Genomic DNA, 25,486 nt, shown 5'->3' on the forward strand with positions numbered 1-25,486 from the left:
CCCACATACCACATGAAACTTTTGCTCGCAATGAACCACATCTAATGAGATGTTCCCTTTTGTGGGGGAGTTGAAGAAATACCAAAGCATGTCTGCATGTCATCAACTTTAAATGAGGCTCTTTTTAAATTATAATCAACAAAATTGTATCCATTTTTATAGTAATGGATATGAGCGTTTATGATGCTGTAATGTGGCTTGTAGATGTACACCAACAGTAGCAGGCCTGTTTTTTTCCCTAGTGATTGCCTTCAAATTTTGAGTCATTTAAGCCTAATTGCTGAAACCATAGCGTTTATCTCCAGCATTCACTTGAAATCCATCCTAGAAATTTGAATGGCTCCCCGATGGCATTGGCGAATCATTTAAATGTGGCTTTGCAGTAATCAATAAGAACTTTTATTGAGGATTTGCTGTATATCAATTTCACTGTCTTATGCTTCTTATACAGACTCTTGGAAAGTTGATTGTAAGTGCATACACACCCATGGTCTTGGCTTTTGAGATATTTCACCTTTCAGTAGGATGTGAAAGTGTCTCAAAACCTAAGACCACACATGTATTTGTAAATCAAGCCGGTACCTTGTGCTAATCAAAGTTGTATCTTTTACATCCGGCCACTTAAGAGCTGTTTTGATTAACTTTGGGGTCAGATCTAGCCAGGGGCTCACAGCTGGTGGTCTCCAGTTGCAAAGCGGCGGGAAGAGGTGGGTTGTGTTTTTTTTTGTATTGTTCCAGGTTACACCCTGTTTTACTTTGGCTCACACTGAGATCCTATCACGCATTTGTTACGCAAGAAATGCAAATATGGTCCTGTCAAGGCTGACTTTGGACTATATCTATTGTCTTGACTTATTTTCTGAGATGATCAGAAAGTGAATCAATACAGAAGAAGTTAAAAAACGGTCTCATTTTATCATTTACACCGATGGCCAAAAGTTTTGAGACACTTTCTCATCTAGTAAAGGAGAAGTGTCTCAAAATATTTGATTTTTGGGAATCAGAAAGCTGCATCTAAAGATTTGAAGCAACCCTGTGTGCCATCCTATTTTCACAACTGCTATCTGTTGAGGTGTTCACCAGACAGAAAGTAAAAATGAGGGCAGACACTGCCTTCTGGTTCATCCGTGACTCCCTCATGGCCCGGGGATGCTCCATGAACCGACTACAGTATATGACACATGGAGGCATTATCTTGTTGAGGCTAAAATTAGCCTCTTAAAGTTGTGTTTCCAGGCAGCTGATTCAATTCTGTTTTGCTTACACGCGTGTGGGGAGAGCCCGAGATGATGTTTTTTTTATCACATAATATAAACATCTGTTGCAGCCCAGATCCCAAAAAAAACACTATGTGGTACATTTGTGAAGTGCCGCCAGAAGTGGACATAAAACAGTGTTTAACCACGTTGCTGCTGCTTTCAAGTGAGTGTTCTTGTAAACCTTTAAATCTAGTGAGAGTATGAGTCCTCAGCTGCTTACAAATCTTACGAATGTTGTCATTCCTTGCAAATGGCATTATTTACCAAGTGTAATTTTATCTTTATAAGATTTTAATCAAACTCATTAGATTGTGTAATCTTAAAAAGATGTGGGTGGGGTGGATTTTAATAGCTAAGAACCACTGGAACAAAGATAATTGAGTCCCAATTTGTAATCTGAAAAATACGCATAAAATAAAATTGCCTCTTTCATTTTTCAGACATGTAGATATTCTTTAATTTTGGTCACAAATCAGTTTCCGGCTCCTCCAGACAATATGATGTAGATCATTAACTACTTCTCATTCGTCACTGTTATTTCCCGCATAAAGCAAAAAATGCTGATCCCAATCAGGACCATTGGCCATTCCAAACATAGTTTCTGGTCTGCTAACCATAAAGGTGTTTGTTTTTTTCAAGTTTAGCCTGACATGCTTGGGTCACTCTAGTCTTTCAGAGCTATAAAAACCTTCTTTATCCCATTCCTTTTTTCTTCAAATTCTCTACAGAAATTGCCTTTACAGTTGACATCATCAAATACATTTTCAGTAGCCACCGTTGCTATATATTTGGATTTAAAATCATTGTTCCTGCAGATCCTATTGCCTCTTTGAGGGTGGGTTGCAGAGCATATGTGACAGTGGAAAGGGAGCAGCTGTTTGAGATCTGACCTGGTCTCACGCCTCGTCTTAAACTGACACCATCTTGAAAAGATAACATCCTCTGTAATGGCCGGTCCCATTCCAAGGTGGGTTGACTAGGATTGCATCATAGTGGAATGCCCCTGGAGCAGTTGTATCAACAAGTAGCGAGACAGAAGCTGGGTCTAATCTCACCTCTGGACTTCTGTGCCATCACCATCCAATCCACAGTCACGCTATGGATTCTGGCATGTATTTAATTCACGTCTGAAAACTTTTTTACCTTCGCTCTAAGTTTGAACGCAATCCATTCCCAAAGGAAAGTAGAGTTGATTCCAGGATCAAACTATGCCTCTTTATAACGGTTTAAGTTTTGTTTTTTAATAGTCATACAAGTGTAAAGAATAAGTTGAAATTAAAAAAATGTCATTGCAACACTAAGAGAAAGGCCTTAACTGATTATTGACGATTGTGCCATGGTTTTTGCGATTCAATTAAAAATGTGACAGTATTGTATCTAGTATGCAACGAAAATTTACATAGGGTCGCTTTGTTTGACTTGGCATTGGTCCACTTGACTTCCTTCTGCCCTTCAGGAAAGCACATTTTGCTTGGGCCACTGAAATCTGACGACCAGGAGTCTGGCATTTTATCTTTTCGTCCTTGTGCTTCGTCATTGCTAAATTACGGATTCTGACTCACTTATAGGTTCTCTCATGGGGTAAACTCATGCTAGACAAACATTATGTGACGTCATCTCGGTCTCTTGCGGCTCTTACTTCAGCTGTCCCTTCAGATGCCTTTAGTCAAGCCCCACGACTATGTTTTGAATTATGAACACATTTCTTTTGCTTTGTCTTCGTCAGCCCCCGTGTTGCTCTGCAGGTGGATCGTACAGGGTCAGATAGCAACTGTGTATGAGTGTGTCCATGTGTTGGGGGTGTTTAACTCCCATAGGCAGCACAGCCGAGTGTAGGAGGGGCCTTCTCCTCAAGTTGGGCGTGAGCCCAGCACGCTCAGACAGATCAGTCAGTTAAAAAGGAGGGTGTGAGCTCAAGACTGTGAGAGGGAGTGAAGCCTCCAGAAGTTTATTCCAAAGTTAGGATTCTCCTCTGTTGGATATGCTGGCTAACTACTTCTTTTGGAGATCTCTTTTGGAATTTTCTTAGCACAGCTGTTGACAATGCAAGGAAGGGCAAGTAAAGCTCCAAAGAAGGAGCTCGTGATTGAAAGTCCACAACAGTATAAGAGCTCGACTGTAGCGGAGGCTGAGGTGGACTCGGTGCCACAGGTGGTGGTAAGGCATTGCAAATGAAAAGCTTTAAAATGATGTGCACCATGATGTCTTACAGAGGGTAAACACGGGGATGTAAGTCGAAAAGCAGGTGTCATGTGGGCGGCCTTACTAGTCATCACGGTCATTATATGCGTGACATCTACATGCTTACTATGCTGCTTTAGAACCATGAGAAAAGGGATGCCGGATTCCAGTTCACTTTATTACTGTGGCTCGTAAAACATTTTTATTTGGCTCAAAAGTCAGACTTCATTGGTCACTCCAGCGTAACGCGGCTGGCCTACAAAGATTCAAAGGGTTTTGTGATGTCATTGCTGTTTTGTATACAGTATGGGGTATTTCTTTATGTCATTGCGCATGATAGACATTTGTATATTGTTTTAAAGCTAAAAGCATCATGGTTTTCAAAGCTCTACTGGATGCATTTCAAGTGAGCTGAGGAAGTGAGATCATACTTGGTGGCTAGCAATTTTTTTTAATAACATAGTTCTGTGTGACTGACCTCTTTGGGCTATTGATGAAGCATGTGGAAAAGCCCAGAGGGGAATTAATAGAGACAATAGCCAACGTCAACACAGTTTAGGGTAGGACCTCATCACAGTTAAATCCATGAAGGGAATTGATATAAAGAAACTTTTCTGAATCTATCCGGAGGCAACAGTTCAAACTTTATTGTCCTTTAATTGAAAGGCGCACTATTTCTGACAATAGCGTATTGTTTTGAATGCGATTCTACTTTTGCTTCAATGGAATTCATGGAAAACATTATTTTACTGCACAATATAAAGGTTTTCATTTTCCTTTGTACTGTATTTATTCAACTTTCTTAAATTGGTCAGTGTAACACCATGCACACCATGTCTTTTGGTCATAGATACATCTGTAAAGCTTTGTATTTGGTAGTGGAGTATTTCACTTAACTGATTTTGTGATCAAGTTCAATGCTCGACGCTTCGTTTATTCTACCTAAAAAATGTGCCGTTTTATTCTCTGTTTTAATTGTCAAGTGAGATGTTGCAAACTGATGTAGATTTTGCAAAATCCCTTTTTTTTATTCATTGTTTTGTGATGAGGGTGAGGAAACATCAGGGTTTCATTTCAGGAGACTTGGGATGTGGTGACCGCAAAGGCAAATAATGCTTATTATTCACATCTTGTTCTCACATCTCTCATCTCCTGAAACAAATTCTGACCCTTCTTAGCACTCAGGGTGTGTCTTTCCAAGAAAATACCAGAATCCATAAAAATGGCTTTCCTTTATTGATGAATCATCCTTTCTCTTCCTACGTGCCTCCTTTTTTCGTGTTGTGTTTGTTTAATTAATTGCGATTTGCCTTTTGTTTTTACAGGTAAAACCTAAGGTGATCGAACCGCTGGACTATGAAAATGTTCTGGTGCAGAGGAAGACTCAGATTCTTAGCGATGTCCTCAGGGATATGCTGCAGTTCCCCTTTGAGGACTTTGAGGTGAGTTCCTAATGGGCAGACATTATGCATTTATACTCAAATTTGCAACAACAACAACAACAACAAAAGTTCCAGCCAAGGCAGATGGATTGGCTTTAGTAGGGTTCATTTGAAGTTATGACTATGGGAGTCTTACTTGCACTTTGATTTACTATTTCCACATGTTACTAAATAATCATCTTACTCAGGCTTTAGATGAATAACTCCAATGCTTAATTTTTATGTTGCTGTCATCACGCAAAGCCCTATTTAAATTTATATCATTGAAATGTGCCCAAGTTTTCACTGTTATTTCCATAATACTAGCATGTTTTCTTTGTTTGTTTGGCTTTTGCAAGGCCTTTCCTTTGGGCTTATGTTGTAAGCACTGGGTGGGGTCGCCCGGACCGGCTTTTCCTTTGTTTACATCCTTCCACGCTGTAGAAAAAAGGAAGGTCATGGGTCATCAGTTTAATTGGCTCATTCCGTCCTTAATGTTGTGACAGAGCGAGCGTTATCTGCAGCCACATTGTGCGGGACATTCGTTTCCTCCCGGGTTCCACATCAAGGCAGGAATATTTAATGGAAACCTAGTTCTGTGCTTTTACCTTCGGAAATTGGACCTTGCCGTGTTATCAAAAGGACAAATGTTAGAGTTTGAATTTTGTTTTCACAGCTGAATAGGACATCTTTAATCACTGACCTTGACATTTGGACTTAATGTGTGTGCAAACCCAGTTTTTTCAGTTTAATCACAAATAGTTCTTTTGGGAAGCTTTAAAGATTTAAAAATCAGCACAGTATTCTGCATCGTGTTCTCGCTTGTTGCAAAAAGATCATAGTATTGCTGTATACAAGTGTTAGATCGTCTGCCTGACAGCCCAATGATAGAAAATGGCATCTGCTCCTGCCCCTTCAGATGCTGCGAAAGTCAGGTTTAAAAAGCCTTTTTTGTATTCATATCTCAACAGGGGTTGGTTGGAAGGAAAAGGTTATGGTTGGGGGTAAAGTGAAAGCCAAAACAAGCAGAATGAGCTCCTGTGTCAGTGAGTTGTTATTGTCAAAATTCCAGTATTTGTCTATTCTTCCTTAACTGAATTTCTATCAGATATCTCTTTTATATCATCCCCGCTGCCGCATCAAAAGTCAAATGTTGGCGCTGGCCTTCTCTGAGACAATGTTTATACTCGCTCCATCTGGTTTGTATTTAGAAGATGTTGGCATAGTGCTCTTTTGTGCTGGTTTCTCCACACTCTCTCGATGAATCTGAAAGTGTTTGTCCAAGATTATCCACCTTTTTGCCTTATTCAGTTTGAAGTGTGTTCCAAGTCCAGCCGTCAGAATCCAGCAGTATTGGGTTTTATGCTTTCCAAAACAAAGCGTCATTTGGGCGTTACTACCTTTTGTCCTGAACTCAAGAGATTTTCACTATGTTTTCTCCTAATCCAAAGACTTTTGAGGCTGGACCCCTTAAAAACAGCTTGAGCAAAGTGCAAAATCAAACCGATAGACTAGTTCTCTTTAAAATCTAATGATATTAACAGGTTATTGTGTCATAATTGTGAACCCAGCATTTCTTGAAGACGTACTAGCAATCCCAAAAATATGATTTGTCATTTGCTGGTTACCTTACTTTGAGCCTTATTTTCACTCTTCTAAAAATATAAGTATCGGGTCGGTGTCGGCAAAACATGTCTGGAGTTAAATCGGATTTAAGTTGAAAACTCGGCATCGGGACTTGCATATATATGCCTTAATAATATGGTCATTTGTTATGAAAAAATTTAATCAGATTTTACTGTTGCTCTCATAGACTGTAAACTAGATAGCCACGCGGGGTATTACTTTCTGAGAGGAAAAGATCAGAGCACAAGCTCGTCTGAATCCCCTACCGACACAGAAAGCACAACACTCTTCAGTCCACTTGGATAAAGCAGAACATTTGCTCGCTCCCAGATTAATGTTTCTCACTTAAATCTTGTATTTAGTATATTTCCGCCGACCATCGCAGGGATTTAGCAGGATTGAATCACTTAGTTTGACAGTGATGTAAAGATTGTGTACAGAATTAATTCTCCTGCAAAGACCCAAGAAAAATAATCATTGCTAGTCTGTGGACCTACCCAAAGAACGTCATATGTTATCACAGCATTGCCTTGCAATAGCACATTAAGGGATTTTAGATTCAGTGCAACTGCCCTCTTCATTTCATTTGTCTTTAATCGTTATGTTTTATCTTTGTGTATCAAATTCATTCATTCTCAACCTCTGTGTTGCAGATTTCGACTTTGCGACGGCAAGGCAGAAGTCCCTACCAAACGCTGCCTGACAATGCCGAGAGGGAAGCTCAGAGCCTGTTTGTCCAAGAGGTGCACATGTGTTTCTATTCACTCTTTTACCTCATTCATGAATCACCGTTAGCCTTGTGCTGTGTAAAATACAATACCTCCCCACTTTGAACCCACCAAGGTGTGTACAGTACAGTAAAATATCACACTACAGTACTGTATGGCTAGTAAAAAATAACAAAGCCTAACCAAGTGTTGAACTAGGCAATGAAACAGAATTGATATATACATGGAAAAGCTGTTCCCCAAAGCTGGAATGTAATCACTTGTTAAAGAGTGACAGTAATGTGAGTCATTACAGAATTTGTTGCTTGAATTTGCAGTAATGCATGTAGGATATCAGGCAGACTGTTTATTTCACATGAAATATAGCCTGTGTCTGACTGTCGCCTGTTGCATGAAGAACTGCGCTCATTACTGATCATTACGCTGTTAATCAAACTATTTATGTTGGCTCTTTGTAGTTATTCTGTGTGCAGGCCTAGGGATGATAACGGGAAATGAATACTCGGACGTTTATCAAATGTCTGGTACATCTCTTATTTTTGCTGTTTATAGTTCTGCCAGCTAGTCTTGAACGTGTCAGTTTAATGGGTTAGTTTCATTAAATGGTAGACTTTTGCAATAGAGGTTGGACAGTGTTCCCCACTTATCTAAGACTTATGTTGCAATTTTAAAATAGCATGAAATCGTTCTTCGGCATCATCGGAAAAAATAAATACTTTGGTCAATTTGCCATTTAGGTCAATGGTCACTTTTGGAAAAGTTCTGTGTAATGCCTCAAAGACACAAATGATTCCACTCAGGTGTTGCTTGATACAGTCAAGACACTTAAAAAGATCAGATCAGTGCAACCCCATTTGGTTTCTCAACTGCTCCCTGGATTAGATTGCACTTCATCTGATATTGTAAAATATCTGTTAAACAAACATCAGTGAGCCGCTCCTATCTTTGACTTTTGTCCGTGAACGGATGCCTTTTTCCAAGAAAGTGAAACGAAAGCACTCCCACTTGGCTTGTGCTCGGAGATGTCAAACAAAGGTGGAGAGAACAAAGAATGCTCATTGTTGTTCCTTTTTTTCCTGATTGATATTGATGAATTGTTTCCTTTTAGCTTCCGAAGTCTTTTGTTTAGTAGTCATATTTTTATCCATAATGTATTCTCAATTACCGGCAATGTCAAATACCCCATTATATGGTTTTACCTCCATCATTTTAGCCCTAATCATGACCAAGAATAAATTCCAGTGGGAAGATTTGCATGTACAATAATCATTCGAAACTGTTTTCTTTTTTCCTTGTCGGTAATGTATTTATTATACTGATAACCAATTAAACAGTTAGTAGATTTAGTAGGAGTCAGTCTGATTTTTTATAAAATAAGTGATAAGGGGTACGGAAAATGAATAAGTTGACTGTACTGAAAAATTATAAATTTTTACTTTCTCTATGAAGTTCTCAAAGTTTACTATGGCACAATTGACAGTAATTTTTATTGATAATATAATTACTGAAGTTTTGTTATCACAACATTTGTCATTGTTTTCTCAAAAAGAATATTACTCATGCTCTTGAAATTCCTTTTTTGTTGTTTTTTGGGGGGTGTAAAAATGTCAAATTCCTACATATGTGTAGGTAATTATAAATATAAGCAATATTTGAATATGATATCAGCAACTTATTCATTACGGTGAGTCCAACTTTAGCTTGCAGCTGGCCACATTTCTATTTCAAACCTATAATTACAATATGTACGCGGTGTGGTTTAAACACGTTACACGTATAATTAGTGGTTTGTAATCAGCTTTTGCTATGTCCCCTCAGTGTATTAAGACCTACAAGACTGACTGGCATGTTGTCAACTACAAGTATGAAGCTTATTCTGGAGACTTCCGCCAGCTTCCCAAGTAAGCCCTTTTACAAACCTCAGCATCTTTTATTGATGGCAGCAAAGTGGAAGGAATCGCATTTGTAAGATGAATATCCAAGAACAGATGCTTCATTTAGTGCAAAAAAGTAGCATTTTCAAGGGTTCAATTGTTTAACTGCTTTTTTTACAGCATTGTAGTTACATAATCATAGTTACAAGGCAACACGAGTTCCCATTTCCCTCAAGCGAAAATGCAATTCTTATTTTTATGGTCCTAAAGTTCCTTTCGACTGAGTGGAAACCACCCTAATTTTCGGGATAGTGTGTCACTAGATCGCCTTGCCCTGCCTCTTCCTCTTCCCTAAAGAATACCACTTTTACATTCATTTTGTTTGGATGCAGTGTTGACGACGTTCTCGCGTCCGCTGTTGTCAGACACTTTGACGCTGCGCAGACAGTCGGGAAGTTAAAACAATGCATCGTGACGTGGGTCGCCTGTTAAAAACTTCATATTAAATCCTCAAGTGATTCTCGATGATAGCTTTCTCTTTTTTTCACTCTAGTGGGCATGTTTCCATGAATAGTCTTAGCTGGAAAATACATTTTCCAGAGTGGCCTGCTTACTTACGTCTGCTTTTAGGCAGCTGCAGAGTATTCAAATTCTTTATGGCGTTATTAGCTCACCCAGTAAAACAACAAATGGCCACTACTACGTATTTAATATCAATTTAAATTTTATTTTAGTTCCATTGGTCAGCATTTCACCTAGATGTTAGTGAGTGGGTTTTATAACATTTATTATCACAATTTACAGCAAAGTTTCAAGGCCGGAAAAACTAGCAGTCCACGTCTTTGAAGTGGACGAGGACGTTGACAAAGATGAGGTGAGTTGCTGTCAGGTGATTTTTTTTTTTAACTCAGTAGAACCTTTTGAAGTGTGTTTGAAAAGCATCACAATGTTTATGTAAATTGTCAGGGGTGTTGACAATTCTTAAAATTCTAGAATCCCCAATTGACTCCCCAATATTTTTCCATAATAATTAATGAAAATAGACATAATGTATTACTGTTTTTTTTCCATGAAGGAATTTTGTGATGATTATATGTGCCATCTCCCCAACACTAACTGCTTTGTAATTATAGCAAAACATAGTGTTTTGTTGCAAAATATAGTCTGGTATGTTTGTGGTGGAGTGTTGCAGCATGACTTTGGACTTTGTAATGCATTGTTGCATGGGGCTATTAAGATGACCGCATACAGTACTCCACCAATTTTTCCTCAACATTGTGGTTGATCCTAAACGTGCAATGTTTAATGAATTGGTCATACTGATGCTGGCTGGTGATCAAGCCTCTTTTGTAGACTGAGCTTTGCTGGGAGTAGAAAAATAGACCAAATAATAGCTGACCTTGAGCCTCAGAAATGTGTCCATATGCTAGTTATGAACAAATGCCGCTAAGATTTTTTAAAATACTTTACTAGTCTTGACATTTTGTGTTTTAATTAAATTATTAATGACAATAGGCGTCGTTTAATATGACCACCATTTTGGTCATAATATTCAAATAGTCATTAAAACTGAATCCGCCATAACCGTACCTGAATTAAAGTCAATAACAGTTCAAGTAACGTACTGCAAAACAAATTCAAAATTTGATGCACGTACATTAGGTCGTTTTTGGCATGAAAAAATCTGTAATTTTCCGCCAAACAAGATCTTTTCGCAAAAATTCAAAAGTACTGATTTGTTTCCCTCTGGAGTGTTGTCGAGACACTGACGAGGACAATCAGGCCGTGAAGTCTTCCAGATGGTTTGGTGATTTCTCCATTCGGACCATTAGAAAATTTGTTGTGAGAATAATCTAAAGGAAAAAAGGGAGGAGTGAGTTGTGTTGGATCACTACAGCAACATCTTGAAATGCCATTTGACCTTTTCAAGTACCAGTGTCAGGAAAAAAGGTTTTCACTTTTGATCCTCAAGTATAAAATGCATGCAAAGTTGATCTAAACCAGGACAAGCTTTTGAGATTTTCCTCCTTTCCCCACACCATTCCTTCCTCTATTGGTCAACTGTATTCTTAAAGCTCTTAAAATCTGATGTAATGTTTGGAATGCTTTCTGGCAAAGGTCATTGTTTCTTAATGCCCCACCTCTGAATGTGCAAATAACCTGAGATGAGCTAGGCCACAGGCAAGATCTTCCTATTTATTTGGGCTAACACGCAGCGCTTGTTTAATGTTCTCCTGCCTGCTTATTTAGACTGAGTCAGACCTACACCACATTGGACTCTGGGCCGTCTCAAAGCCAAGAGATCACAGGGTTTTTGCACAGTGAGGTTGTTCCTTGGCATGCTGGCTTCTAAGCATCCGTGATACAGTATTTAATGTTCTCGAACTATACTATTGTTTAGCCTTCCTTATTTGGCTTTTTTGCCTGAAATTCTTATTGGCGGATCCTGTCTCCACTTTTCATTAACTTTATCTTATACAGAAGGGTTGAATAGTCATTATAGATGTTTGTACCCTACAGGATACGGCGTCGCTTGGATCTCAAAAAGATGGGATCACCAAACATGGTTGGCTCTATAAAGGCAACATGAACAGCGCCATCAGTGTTACGATGAGGGTAAGAAGGACATAAAATTATGATGATTTTCTAAGTCTCTGTGTTGAATGGATCAGTGCTGAATTGCAATGAGCCAATAAAAGGAGTGTGTAAAGTGATTCTAGAAAGTACCACACAATATAGTCACATACTGACTGACCAGATGCAGCTATCTTTTTTATGACTGTAATCTTCATATTATAGCTTAAATGCAGACTGTTTTATTAACAGTGAACACAGTTGCCGTCTCCAAGCTAAACATGAGTTTTTTTGGTTTGTTTTGTTTTACAACATCAGTCGTTCAAGAGGAGATACTTCCATCTGACGCAGTTGGGAGACGGTTCTTACAATTTAAACTTTTACAAGGATGAGAAGATCTCCAAAGAGCCTAAAGGAACTATTTTCTTGGATTCCTGTATGGGTGTTGTTCAGGTATGCAGTACTTACATACTACTTGGGCAGGATGTAAATATTCAACCATAGTTTACCAAAAGTAAATGATTGTCACTATGGCTCTATCCTCCTCAATATGGTAGACCAAAGTTTAAACCTAATTTTGCCAATGTTTAATGGGGTCTCATTCCAAGTCTCTTTGCTGTTAATTTGTATGTGGAAACCTGAGTAGAATCAAGACAACTGTTTACTCCATTTTAGCGCTGACTTTCAGCTGTTGAAACAAGTGAATACAAAAGTCTCATGGCCTTACAATCAGTGCCACATGCTCCCATTTGAATGAAGGCCGAGAAGCACTGCGTGTATTATGGTTTGTCATCTCAGTGGATAGACGGGGCCCACTCTGACCCAGTTTTGCTGTAATTGGATGTCTACTGGGGAATACAAGATGGTGGAAGGTCAGGTGTTGGCCCTGGGAACAAGTGGGAGAGGCTTTAATCATTTCCCATACTTAATCATGTGTGCTGGGCCCTTTAGTTCTTCTTGAATCTTAATTCTATAATACACCAACCCATATCTCGACCATTAAAATAACATGCCACATATAGACATATATTTTTATTCATACATGGCTACTTTTATTTTTCCACTCAACACTCCTCCCTGTGTTTATTCAGCCAGCCTAATAATATCCAATCACCTTTCCCTCTGCTGTGACTGCCCCAATATTATCATAACACTGCATTACAGTCCAAATCACGGCAATTCACTAAAGCTTGATAACTATTTTACTCTTTGCGGTTGACAAATTGCAGCCCGCTCAACCGTTTTAATTGATTCTGAATCCCCGGTTACGTCACTACTCCAGTTTTTCATTGCAATGCATGGATGGAAAAACTCTTCTATTCTTAAATGGCCCAACCCGTATAATTTCAGAGACAGCTTACATCTGGGTGGCCCCTCTTTCCAAAAAGTGACTCATGCTATATAGCTGCTTCACGCAAACCGGGCCGACTAGTTTAATCCAGAATCCATTGGATTTGAAAATGCTTGGTGTTTCTATTGATTTTTGTTGCTCGGCAGTGATGATGACGTCAGCATTAAAGTGAAGCAAGATGCTGTTTGATAAAGCCACGATCTATTAAAATAACATGTTTCTAGTGATTTGGCAATAACAAATTGTGGAGTAGAAAGACAAAAGTCACATATGGATGTCTAATATTGAATTATACTATTAGCTAAATGTGTTCTTTAGAAAAGGGGCCAAAGATGATCGTATTTTTCCACCTCCCCCCTGATATTTTTTGCACTGCAAAGATCTTATCGTTTGCTCTTCAGACATAAATTTGTGATTTTTATCTTCCACCATGCTGCAGAATTATAAGGTTCGTAGGTTTGCTTTCGAGCTGAAGATGCAAGACAAGAGCACCTACCTGTTGGCTGCCGACAGTGAAGGAGAGATGGAGGATTGGATCAACTCGCTTAACAAGATCTTGCACAGCAGCTTCGAGATTGCCATGCAGGACAAAAGGAACGGAGACAGCCATGATGGTCCGTTTGCTTTTCTGTCATTTATATTTATCCTTTCTTTGGTCCCATTCTGGTTTTGTTTCTAAAAAGTACCAGTCTCTCACTGATTTCTTATTTTGTTTATTCTCCAGATGATGATCTTGGGAAATCAGACAGTTCTTCTGGGAGTATGGACAGTTTTCAGGTACTGGAGCCGCTTTTCTCAGGCACATCACCTGAATTCTGTAAGAAAACGAATAAAAATACACAATACCTACCTTCTTTATCTTGGTTTCAGGTGTTACTTGGTCAGATCCTTTCTTTAAATACACAACTTTATCTGCATTCCTAATTAAATTGATTTCTGTATTCCAGTAGTTTCCAGTTTGCATGCTGGTATGATGCCAAAGTATTGTAAAAAAAAACAATTATAATAGTCACTCAGCTGGAAAACAGATTTACAGTTAAAGGTTATGGCACACTTTAATTATCTGCACCACCTGAAACTGTAAAACGTAAATATGCAATTTCCAGATGTGACCAAAAATCTGCTAATGATTAAACCACCTGACTAAAAATCTCTACAGTCAGGGTGTGCCTGTTTGTCTAGAAATGCAGACCCTTTGTCTTTTTAAATAAGTCTCTTTTTCCCCCCCAACTCAAGAGTGCAAAAGATATAGAGTTAAGAATGAGAAATGAGACGAGATTGAAGCTGTTCACACTTGACCCGGACACACAGGTCAGTAAGCACAAGAACTCTGACACATTCGATCCAAAATGCAACCGATGCACATGGGGATCCTTCTGTTCTACACTCTTTTAGAAACTGGATTTCTCCGGAATAGAACCAGATGTGAAGCAGTTTGAAGAGAAATTTGGCAAACGTGTGCTCATTAACTGCAATGACCTCTCCTTTAATCTGCAAAGCTGTGTGGCTGAGAATGAGGAGGGACCAACAACAAATGTGAGTTTCCGTTCGCAGCAGGCAAATGTAATTATCTGTTTGACTAAATACATAAAGCGCATGGATGGTCATTGCGGACTGTTTTGCTGCTCAGAGACTATTGACATAGCAACCAGACCGTGGGCTTTGCGCTAGCAATTTTGACTGTCTCCTTCATCAGAAACTCCCTTTTAAGAGCTCAACTTGTGTTTTTTTAGGGATTTAAAAAAACAACACATGTTCACAAAATGCGGCTATATTTGTACTTTTTCTTTAGGTGGAGCCATTTTATGTGACTTTGTCACTCTTCGACATCCAAAATGGACGCAAGATCTCGTCCGACTTCCATGTGGATCTCAACCATCCTTCTGTCAGAGGCATGATGCCCAATTATGAGAGTCAGTATTTAAATGGGGGAGGCGATGTCATCCCTGAAGGCCCGCGATTGGTTCATGGAGTGCCTGAAGCTGTCATGCGCTTTCCACGTCAGGTAAAAAAAATGAAATCATATAACTCCCTTTATTGCTACTCAAGTTAACTTTCCAAATGTCACACACTCTTACCCACTTTTAATTCACTTGTAGGGAGTGTTCTCTGTAACATGCCCCCACCCTGATATCTTCCTGGTGGCTCGCATTGAGAAAGTGCTGCAGGGAGGAATCAATCACTGTGCTGAGCCTTACATGAAGAGTTCTGACTCCACTAAGGTACGGGTGGTACACTTGTTAAGAAAAAAAAGTCCTGTTACACTTACATTTGGGTTGGATAGCCTTGACCTTGGCTGTATATCTTCTACTTGTGTTTACATGAGACGTAACTTGGCAGTATTTCACAAAATCATATCAGCACTTGTCATTGGGCAACAATCCAACGTAATGAAGTCTTGAGCGCAGATGTTTTGGATTGCATGGAGCTTCCCGCACATGACGATTTTTAAGTAGAAAGAAGAATAAACTGAATTCCTCTTTATATACGAAAGCATAAAAGTTAACACAATCACTCTAATACGGCTAAATCTAGTCATTTAAATAATTATAATGACAAATATTGACTGGTTTTAAAAGGTTATCTTAGTAATGTAAATTTAATATCGTATTCAATGAGATATTATATTATATTATTTGTATTCTTTATATAAGATGTTGACATTTTTATATGCATAATTTCATATGTTTAACAATGTGTTCCTTTTTAGGTGGCTCAGAAAGTATTAAAAAATGCCAAGCTGGCTTGCAATCGCTTGGGCCAGTATAGGATGCCTTTTGGCTGGTCAGCAAGGTACTTTATATTGGCACATGTGAAAATAATGTAAAAAAAATGGTATTGGATAACCCCCAAAATAGAATTTCTATTTTGTTGTCCACAGGAAAATACACATTGCTTAATTATCATATCTGAACTTTAAATTGTCTCTGTTGCAGGCCATTGTTCAAAGACGCTTCAGGGACACTGGACAAAAGTGCTCGCTTTTCACCTTTGTACAGGCAGGATAACAACAAGTTGTCCAATGACGACATGCTTAAACTGCTGGCCGACTTCAGAAAGTTTGTATTTATCCACTATAACATTTGTAGTTTTCAACATGTGTCGAAATGCTGTCAAATCCTATCAAAAATAATCTTGATTTTCACATCCTTAAATTCATCATTAGCAGATGTATATAACAATGTTGTGTTCCAGGCCAGAGAAGATGGCCAAGCTGCCCGTGATCCTCGGAAATCTTGACGTTACCGTTGACAATGTTGCCCCTGACTTGACCAGTAAGAGCTTCAAAGTAACTTCTCGGTCAAATCAACCACGGCTCGAGTTACCGTCCGACTGTTTATGTACTTTGCCTTCATGCTGCTTCTGCAGATTGTGTTTCCTCATCCTACATTCCTGTGAAGCAGTTCGACGTGAGCGAGAAGTGCCCCGTTTTCTTTGAAGTGGAGGAGTTTGTGCCATATATAGCCAAATGTTCCCAACCATTCACGATCTACAACAATCACCTCTACGTCTACCCCAAATTCTTGAAGTACGACGGACAAAAGTCTTTTGCAAAGGTATGACCCTAGGGCTATTACCAAATTGAATTACTAGCGAAATACTTGTTAACTTCTTGTTTCTGACCAAAGGCAAGGAACTTGGCGGTCTGCATCGAGTTCATGGACTCGGATGATGAAGATGCTTTACCGCTTAAGGTAAAATGTATCATGTATTTAAGAATTACTGTATTTTTTTACTAGAATTCATACTTTTTTTTTAATAGTTTGGCTGGATTTAAGTTCAACTTGTGTTTTTTTTTCTCTCTGACCACTGACAGCCTGTTATGATTTTTTTTCCAGGCTAAAGTTATCTGAAATATGTCAATGTTTTATGTTAACAGTTGTCTCCCTAGCTTGTTGTTCTCCATTTTATCATTGTTACTTATGTTTGATTTTCGTTATATTATTATTATGTTGGCTGTTGGCTATAAATGCGATTTATAGTCCGGAAAATGCGCACTACAACCCCATACCTGGCAAACTTTTACCTAACATTGCTGTCATTCCACAGTGCATCTATGGGCGACCTGGTGGGCCTTTGTTTAGTAAAAATGCCTTTGCTGCGGTATTGCATCACCAGCAGAACCCTGAGTTTTATGATGAGGTAATGACTGACTACAGTGTGTAATTCCAATCAGTGCCAGAATGTGTATCATGATTTCTCTATTGCAGTTTAAGATTGAGCTTCCAACCCAGCTCCATGAGAAACATCATCTTCTATTCACTCTCTACCACGTCAGTTGTGAGAGCAACAGCAAGGCCAGCACAAAAAAGAGAGAGCAGGTTGAGACGCAAGGTAGCCAAGTACCTTATTATCCTTGCCTGTTCAAAGTTCTCACTTAAGTTGCTGCTTTTTTACAAATGTATTTACATTCATCCCCCATTCTCAGTTGGTTACGCGTGGCTTCCCCTCCTAAAAGACGGCCGGGTGGTCATGAATGAGTGTAACATCCCTGTGGCGGCCAACCTGCCTGCTGGGTATCTCAGCTCCCAGGAAGGTGCCAGCAAGGTAAGAGATAATTGGTCAAGTATTTTGCCGTTAGGCATAAATGTATGATTGGAGTGATCCTAAGTACCTAGGCCCACTGCACCTCAGCTAAAATGGTCACTTTGTACAAACCTGGGCTGTTCACGCCCAAAAATTGACCCTTGCATGTTCACATGCACATGAAAATGCTGTATACCAGAAAGACAGTGACTCCTGGTGTTCTATAGGGAAATAGCATTGTATTATTGTTGTTGTTATTCTTGTTCTTGTTGTATCAGATTTACAATTTTCCATTTTACAATTTTAGTAGCAGTGATGAAATTCACTTAATTCACAGATTTTTTTTTTGTATTTCTACAAAGTATTTTTGATTGGCTATTAGATCAGCTACTTTATATAATCCTATTTGCGTGTATAAAATACACGAGTTGGGTTTTTTGGTGGGTTGCTTTAAAAAAAATAAAAAATAAAACATCTATATATTTATTCACAGCATTCAGGTCCAGAAGTCAAATGGGTGGATGGAGGCAAGCCTTTGTTTAAAGTGTCTACTCATTTGGTGTCCACCATTTACACTCAGGTTTGTTTAGACTGCCCTAAGTACTGAATTACGTCACAATTCCACTACTTGTACTTCTGTAGCTCACCGTGACCATTTTTGTTTTTTCAGGATCAACATTTGCACAATTTCTTTCATCACTATCAGAGCACAACATCATCAGGAGGCGAGCTGGTCAAATACCTGAAGGTGGGTATACAGTACATGTATAAATAAATAGTTAAAATGAAGATTTCACAATGCATTGATAAAGTCTCCATTTGAATGTTAATTATGATGTCAACATTAGAACTACAGCATGTTGCTATTGCGTTACATGTATGCAGGTTTAGAGTTGTCTGAACTTGATGAAGTCCAACGCCCTGAATTTTTCATGGCATATTTTCCTCCTTGTATCACCGTGCAATCATACAAACATTCTCGGTTGTTTTTTTTTAATTAAAAAAATAAGGGTTCAAATAAATAGAGATTTATCATCTTATATTGTTTCTGTAGTTTTTTTCAAACTGTTCAAATGAATAGAGATTGATTGATAAATAATCCTAAAACTATTATATTTTTACCCCAACTAAAAGATATGGTTCGCCAGGTGTAGATAATTTTAACAAGTGCAAAATTTTGTGGTTTGTATTGCAATGAGCAGGTTTACCAAGTATTATGACCTCTTCCCATAATTACCAGCCTTTTAGTAACACCCCTTTTTTTTGCTTACAGTGCACATGAATACTAAAAAAAACATTATTTAACTGAGCAGTAAACTTTAAATGCCTAACAGTATAGATAATAGACCGCTGCTTGCTGTAATTAACCTTCTCAATGACACCTTTTTTGTCTCCTCCTCCCTCAGAGCCTGCACGCCATGGAGAGTCACGTGATGATCAAATTCTTGCCCACCGTACTCAATCAGCTGTTCAGGGTGCTGACCAGTGCTAGCCAGGAAGACGTGGCGGTCAACGTAACCAGGCAAGTGTCTTCGACAAGATCTCCATACGACAGAAGGCATTCTTGGTCAAATTGTGACACATTTTACTTGTTGGTCTTGTAGAGTCATGATCCACATAGTAGCCCAGTGTCATGAAGAGGGATTGGAACACTACCTGAGATCATATGTGAAGGTTAGAATAAAACAACGTTGCTCCACCTACTTTGCATTCCTCTGGATTCTGTCTCTTTATTGTTATTTTGGTGTTTTTGCAGTTTGTTTTCAAAACTGAGCCCCACACTACTTCGTCCGCACGAACCGTGCACGAAGAGTTGGCTAAAGCCATGACTGCCATATTGAAACCTTCCACTGACTTCCTCACATGTAACAAGCTGCTCAAGGTAATACAGTGGTGATTTTTTTTAGTGTGACTCAGTTGTGTATATACATTCGTTTTTTATTGTCTTTTTTTGCAGTACTCCTGGTATTTCTTTGAAGCTTTAGTCAAGTCCATGGCTCAGTATTTGATTGAGAGTTGTAAAGTGAAGGTAGGTTTACTCTTAGTTGACTCAGGGGTGTTTGTGATTGTTGTAAGACAGCTCATCTCCTTGGCAACATGTCCAGGCTTGTGAAAAGCCAGAGTGGTGCAGTCCAAATAGTATTAAGTCTATTCAAAATGTTGCTCAGGGCGCAGCTTAATTTTTTGCATTTGTTCATACCCCAAGTGAGGTATTTACATCAGAATATTGTATGTTTGTAAACAGCATGCTTATTGTATAGAGCACAAAGTTTCTCAAAATCAGAAAAGCGATATCATTGATATAAGATGAAAGGCTCTACAATATCATTTTTCGAGATTAGTAGATTTTTTTTTTCATGTCAGCTATCCCGGAATCAGAGATTCTCCGCTTCATTCCATCACACTGTGGAAACTGTGGTCAACATGATGATGCCTCACATCACGCAGAAGTACAAAGACAATCTCGATGCAGCCAGAAACGCCAACCACAGCCTGGCTGTCTTCATTAAGGTGTCCTTCTTTTGAGTTCCAGTCTCTTTAATTCAGAATGTGTAGATGTCGCTGACAAAAACTCTTTCCGCAGCGCTGTTTCAACCTCATGGACCGAGGTTTTATGTTCAAACAAATCAATAACTACATGAACTGCTTTATGCCTGGAGATCCAAAGGTATGCTGTGTTCTTATTCACATATTGGCTGCCATTGATGGAACTGAAAGAGTTCATTGATGTGAATATTTCTCATTTAAGGGTTTGTATTTTATGTTTTATGTTATTTCTAATACAGACGTTATTTGAGTTCAAGTTCGAATTCCTGCGTGTTGTGTGCAACCACGAGCATTATGTTCCTTTAAACCTGCCTATGCCTTTTGGAAAAGGGAGGATACTTCGATTTCAAGGTCAGTGAGTCATAAATGGGACTTTATGAATTTCCTTTGTGAATCCACTTAAAATCCTTTTCATTTTCAATGCCACCTTATGTGAAATTGTCTCTGAGAAATACCCAAGCTGCAAATAAAAGTTCTTTCCAACCTAACCCAGCTATTTCATTTTGGAAACCATTTACTCTAGTCAGGAGGAAATTAAAAGGCTCGATTTCATCGTTTGCTCATGAAGGTGCCGCAATGAATTTGACCTCTGAATTGACATTAAATTCTCTTGCAAATAGTCTCCAAAACGTATTAAAAGTTATGCTTTGTTTTGCTTGGCTACTAGCGAATCAGAGCAGTATATTTGTAAGGTTTATTGCATATTGAAAGGACAAATATTCTATTGAAGAAATTCTATTCTATTCACTCATAGAAGTAGTTCTGCTAAGCGCTAAATTGTCTAATGCACCAGTACGTGGACCTTGAACCGGTTCATTTCCTGGTTGCAGTCTCCATTCCTTCCGAAAATATGTATTCTGATTTAATTGTGTCTGATTGAAATGAGATTTGTGACTTTCAATTAACATTGATGAGTTTGTGTAGTTTCCTGTGCACCAATTAAGCTCTTGTGCCTGCACTTCCTACCCTCAGACCTCCAACTCGATTACTCGCTGACTGACGACTTTTGTAAGAACCATTTCCTGGTTGGGCTGCTTCTCCGTGAGGTCAACGCAGCCTTGCAGGAGTTCAGGGAAATTCGACAAATAGCCATCCAAGTGCTGAAGAACCTGATGATAAAGCACACCTTCGACGACCGCTACACCTCAAAAGTAAGCGTCTCAGTCTTTACTGAGGGGGGCTTTTGCTCTTTCTCTCATTCACCTCAGTTTGGGATTTTTGGTGGAGACTTGCTGCTGAGTGATTCATGTATTTGCCAGAGTCAGCAGGCCAGGCTGGCGACCCTCTACTTGCCTTTGTTTGGTTTGCTGCAAGAAAATGTCAACAGGCTGAATGTGAAGGAAGTGACCCCCTTTACCATAAACCACTATAACAATGTAAGGGCGACATCCTATGGCATATCTTGAACCTACATGCAACTTTATCACTAAAATCATTACGCAAATCTACATTATGTTTCTGGTGCTTGCTTGTTCATGCGACTTTTACTCTCTGATTGCCATTGACAGCAATTTACCAATCTATTTTGATGGCATTTTATGTTGACGACTGTTTTAATATGTATATTTAAAGTTGAAAATGAGAAAATGTATCATTTTGTGGACATTAAAATCATCTTGTTTCTATCAGAACGGACGAGATGATTCCCTCCTCAGCAATGTTCTGATGACACCTCCTAGATCCAGCACTTTTTTGGACACAAGCTTGCACAAAGATGTGTTTGGAGTCATCTCTGGCACTGGTGAGTTAAAAAAAAAGTGCTGTTGAAGAAACATGGGCGAGAAAAATACATTATCTTCATGATAGAAACGACAGAATAACAAAAAAAACGGTCCTCTTTCATACAGCGTCTCCTCACACATCCTCAACACCCAACATTAACTCTGTGCGCCACGCAGATTCGCGAGGGTCCCTCATCAGCACAGATTCCGGCAACAGTCTGTCAGAGAGGAACAACGTGGAAAAGGGCAACTCTTTAGACAAGGTGCATTTTACGAGACGACCGCAAACTTTTTTTTCCTCCAAAGTTCATTTTGACTATGGTTCAAAACCTGAAATGTCTATAATAAGCGCTTGCGATGTTTGTGTGTGTTACAGAGTCAGCCTGCCTCGTCACTGAGCAGTTCCCTGCTCCGATGCGATAAACTGGAGCAGGCGGAGATCAAGAGCTTCCTCATGTGTTTTCTACATGTTCTTAAAAGCATGTCTGAGGGTAAGATGTCATTATTTCAGAAGGTAGACTAAATACAGCCAATTGAATTTGATGTTGCCACTATGCAGATGCTTTGTTCACCTACTGGAATAAAGCTACCTCCGCTGAGCTGATGGACTTCTTTACGCTTGTCGAGTAAGAAGCCTCAACATCCTTGTTTTTAGATGGGCATAATTGTTCCCTTCAATTTTATGCAGTCATTTTCTCTTCCTCTTTCCCTTTCTTAGAGTTTGTCTGCATCAATTCAGATATATGGGAAAGCGATACATCGCAAGGTAATGTTGTTTCGGTCATGAGAAAAGATTTACACATTTTAAACTTTTTTTTTTAACAATGGCTATGAGGGCCCAGATTTCAACTTCCAGGGGTCTTTAGTTGTTTGCTCTACTTCTTTCTTTCTAACTCCCCATTGCTGTTTCTCCACTCACATTAATGCTGGCAAGTTTAACACTGAATTAAAAGATGGCTCCTGCCCTCTCCTGCTTGGTAAGCCGTCTGTGTGGAATAGACTACAAATGCATGATTCTTATTTTTTTTCTGTGAGATTTTAGTGCTGTGATTACTCTCATGACAACGTGCATGGCTGCCTTATACAGTTTACCTCAACACTACCAATTCATTGAACGTATTAGCGATTGCTTGACAACTATGTCACAATGTAACATCTTTATAACGGGGCGGCTTTACACTTGTTGTATTCAAAACTTTTAATCACAATGAATATGAATGTCATGGCAATACGTTGGTGGTGCAGAATATAAAACAAACAAAATATGAATCAAAAGTCATGATCAGAAGTTATTGGACATGTGTATGCTTACATCTGCAACCGTAAAAGCCAGCCTTGCCATCACGTTCATTTGCATTAATTTCTGACCGCAACGATCTATTCAAAGTCCCGGCACCTCACAGGTCTGAGGGTTTTGTTTGAAATAATGTTTAAAAAAATTCCATATCCTCCACTGGCTTCCGCGCGCTATTCATAAGTCCACCTAACATGCTGTTTTAACCCTGCTCCGCTGTAGAGTCTGGTAGACTCATCAACAATCTCTGTCCTGTTTCCTCATCAGGAACCAGGACGGGGCAGGACACGTAGCGCATGAGCGGAAATCTCAGACTCTGCCTGTGTCCCGTAACAGGGCGGGAATGATGCATGCCCGCTTACAGCAACTCAGCAGCCTGGATAACGCATACACATTTAACCACAGTAAGTGCTCCATACTGGACTATCAACATGCATATTAAAACCAGAAATCACGAAAAAGCTGACATTTTCATGATTTCTATACCGTCATCACCGACTGACAAAGTCATCTGCTTCAAAACCCAATCTGCCATCAAAATGAAAATAACCACTCTAGGGGCCCAGTTAGCTTATTCTGCCCTTTTTGACAAGTCTCTTACTGAATTTCTTTGTGCTTTCAGTGTAAAAAAGATTTCAAGTATTCTTGGAATATCTGTAGAACATGGTAAGAATGTATCAGGATGACAGGCAGTTCCCTGAGATTCACCCCGTTTGCACTAGAAATTAATTGGTTCAATTATGGGTTTTTTTCAGATTTTTTTGTCCACTAATTACGGGATCATCATGTAACTGATATTTTACAGCGTTTTAATACAGAGAAACCTCATGATACAAGTAAAATCTGTTCCTCACGTTTTAAAATAGTTAATATTTTTTCATTTATTCGTAGATTTTTTTCAATTGTTTTACTTAGACTATGTTTTACTTAAACCGCAACCATCAAACACACAATAAAACTGTTTTATTCGCATATAAGCCACACTGGAATAACAATAAAAGGAGCTGTCCACATTGTATAATCAGATGTTTACATTGAAAGACCTACAGTTCATTAATCTGTAAAAATCCATAAATCAGCTTGTTTATCATTGCAAAAATATGAAAATACATTTATGCGGGTAAGCACATCTTTAATTCATTTTTAATAATCTCACTTTTAGCCTTTTGTAAGTCGTGGTACACTGAAAATTGTATTAAATGTGAACAAATTACAGCTATCTGCTCCCTTTTAGCTTACAGCCAGACTGATGCAGATGTTTTAAATCACTCTCTGCTGGAGGCCAACATCGCCACCGAGGTCTGCCTCACCGTCCTGGACACTCTCAGCATCTTTATCATGGGTTTCAAGGTAGAAATCACCATTAACCTAATACTGTGTTGTTGTTTTTTTTCCAATTATTAGTCCAAAAACTTTGCTTTTGTCTTGTAATTCTAGACCCAACTCTGCTCAGACCACGGTCACAGTCCGCTAATGAAGAAAGTTTTCGATGTTCACCTCTGTTTTCTGAGGATCAATCAGTCGGAAACTGCCCTCAAGCAGGTCTTCACTTCATTACGCACGTTCATCTACAAGGTAGAGAAGACGCCCCTTTCATTGTCGTCATTTCCTTAGACTGTCAATCGAGGTCATGGTGTTTTTGTCTTGGCAGTTTCCCAGCACGTTTTTTGAAGGCCGGGCTGACATGTGCGCCGCGTTCTGCTACGAGATCCTGAAGTGTTGTAACTCCAAACTGAGCTCCATTCGCAGCGATGCCGCTCATCTGCTGTATTTTCTCATGAAAAGCAATTTTGACTACACAGGACGCAAGTCTTTTGTCAGGACCCACTTGCAGGTGGAGTGAGCATCCTTTTAAGAATAGGATTTAGATTGCTTTACTTTATCGACTTGACTTCAAGTGTTCTTTATGCTTTTAGGTGGTAATTGCTGTCAGTCAGTTGATAGCGGATGTCATTGGTATTGGAAGTACACGTTTCCAACATTCCTTGTCCATAATTAACAACTGTGCCAACAGTGATAAAACAATCAAGGTCAGAATTCATTTGGTTAAACTGAGTCATTGTGTAATCATTTTGCGATTAAAATAAAAAAATATCCCTCAACAGAACACAGCTTTCCCGTCCGACGTTAAGGACCTGACCAAACGTATCCGAACGGTGTTGATGGCGACCGCGCAGATGAAGGAGCACGAACGTGACCCCGAAATGCTGGTGGACCTTCAGTACAGCCTGGCCAAGTCTTACACCAGCACACCTGAGCTCCGCAAAACCTGGCTGGACAGCATGGCTCGAATCCATGTGAAGAATGGAGATTTGTCAGAGGTCTGTTACCAAAAAAAAGAGACTCTAACAGACATATTTCTGTTTTGTCAAAGTGAGATGAG

At 39.1% G+C, this 25,486-nt stretch overlaps 1 protein-coding gene across 5 annotated transcripts in view; it reads left to right on the forward strand.

Annotated features, from left to right (window-relative positions):
* Positions 1-25,486, forward strand: part of LOC144086622 (dedicator of cytokinesis protein 9) — a 45,614-nt gene that overhangs the window by 15,112 nt on the left and 5,016 nt on the right. For 2 of the 5 annotated variants that reach the window (XM_077616581.1, XM_077616578.1), the window contains exons 2-43: positions 4,766-4,882; positions 7,141-7,230; positions 9,034-9,116; positions 9,894-9,963; positions 11,610-11,705; positions 11,982-12,116; positions 13,454-13,628; positions 13,739-13,791; positions 14,251-14,325; positions 14,410-14,550; positions 14,807-15,019; positions 15,114-15,236; positions 15,725-15,807; positions 15,951-16,073; positions 16,210-16,289; positions 16,384-16,571; positions 16,644-16,709; positions 17,065-17,157; positions 17,226-17,349; positions 17,444-17,562; positions 18,035-18,121; positions 18,212-18,289; positions 18,948-19,063; positions 19,146-19,215; positions 19,298-19,423; positions 19,499-19,570; positions 19,906-20,052; positions 20,126-20,209; positions 20,328-20,439; positions 21,061-21,239; positions 21,348-21,464; positions 21,718-21,829; positions 21,936-22,072; positions 22,186-22,300; positions 22,369-22,435; positions 22,528-22,575; positions 23,440-23,507; positions 24,338-24,453; positions 24,541-24,678; positions 24,755-24,937; positions 25,020-25,133; positions 25,209-25,424. In XM_077616581.1, the coding sequence (XP_077472707.1) occupies positions 4,766-4,882; positions 7,141-7,230; positions 9,034-9,116; positions 9,894-9,963; positions 11,610-11,705; positions 11,982-12,116; positions 13,454-13,628; positions 13,739-13,791; positions 14,251-14,325; positions 14,410-14,550; positions 14,807-15,019; positions 15,114-15,236; positions 15,725-15,807; positions 15,951-16,073; positions 16,210-16,289; positions 16,384-16,571; positions 16,644-16,709; positions 17,065-17,157; positions 17,226-17,349; positions 17,444-17,562; positions 18,035-18,121; positions 18,212-18,289; positions 18,948-19,063; positions 19,146-19,215; positions 19,298-19,423; positions 19,499-19,570; positions 19,906-20,052; positions 20,126-20,209; positions 20,328-20,439; positions 21,061-21,239; positions 21,348-21,464; positions 21,718-21,829; positions 21,936-22,072; positions 22,186-22,300; positions 22,369-22,435; positions 22,528-22,575; positions 23,440-23,507; positions 24,338-24,453; positions 24,541-24,678; positions 24,755-24,937; positions 25,020-25,133; positions 25,209-25,424 (4,749 nt within the window). Of the gene's footprint in view, positions 1-3,169; positions 3,417-4,765; positions 4,883-7,140; positions 7,231-9,033; positions 9,117-9,893; positions 9,964-11,609; positions 11,706-11,981; positions 12,117-13,453; positions 13,629-13,738; positions 13,792-14,250; positions 14,326-14,409; positions 14,551-14,806; positions 15,020-15,113; positions 15,237-15,724; positions 15,808-15,950; positions 16,074-16,209; positions 16,290-16,383; positions 16,572-16,643; positions 16,710-17,064; positions 17,158-17,225; positions 17,350-17,443; positions 17,563-18,034; positions 18,122-18,211; positions 18,290-18,947; positions 19,064-19,145; positions 19,216-19,297; positions 19,424-19,498; positions 19,571-19,905; positions 20,053-20,125; positions 20,210-20,327; positions 20,440-21,060; positions 21,240-21,347; positions 21,465-21,717; positions 21,830-21,935; positions 22,073-22,185; positions 22,301-22,368; positions 22,436-22,527; positions 22,576-23,370; positions 23,508-24,337; positions 24,454-24,540; positions 24,679-24,754; positions 24,938-25,019; positions 25,134-25,208; positions 25,425-25,486 lie in introns of those variants that run through there. The other 3 variants (XM_077616580.1, XM_077616577.1, XM_077616579.1) reach the window with 2 other exon arrangements.

This window comes from Stigmatopora argus, chromosome 13, assembly GCF_051989625.1.
Source record: "Stigmatopora argus isolate UIUO_Sarg chromosome 13, RoL_Sarg_1.0, whole genome shotgun sequence".
NCBI lineage: Eukaryota > Metazoa > Chordata > Actinopteri > Syngnathiformes > Syngnathidae > Stigmatopora > Stigmatopora argus.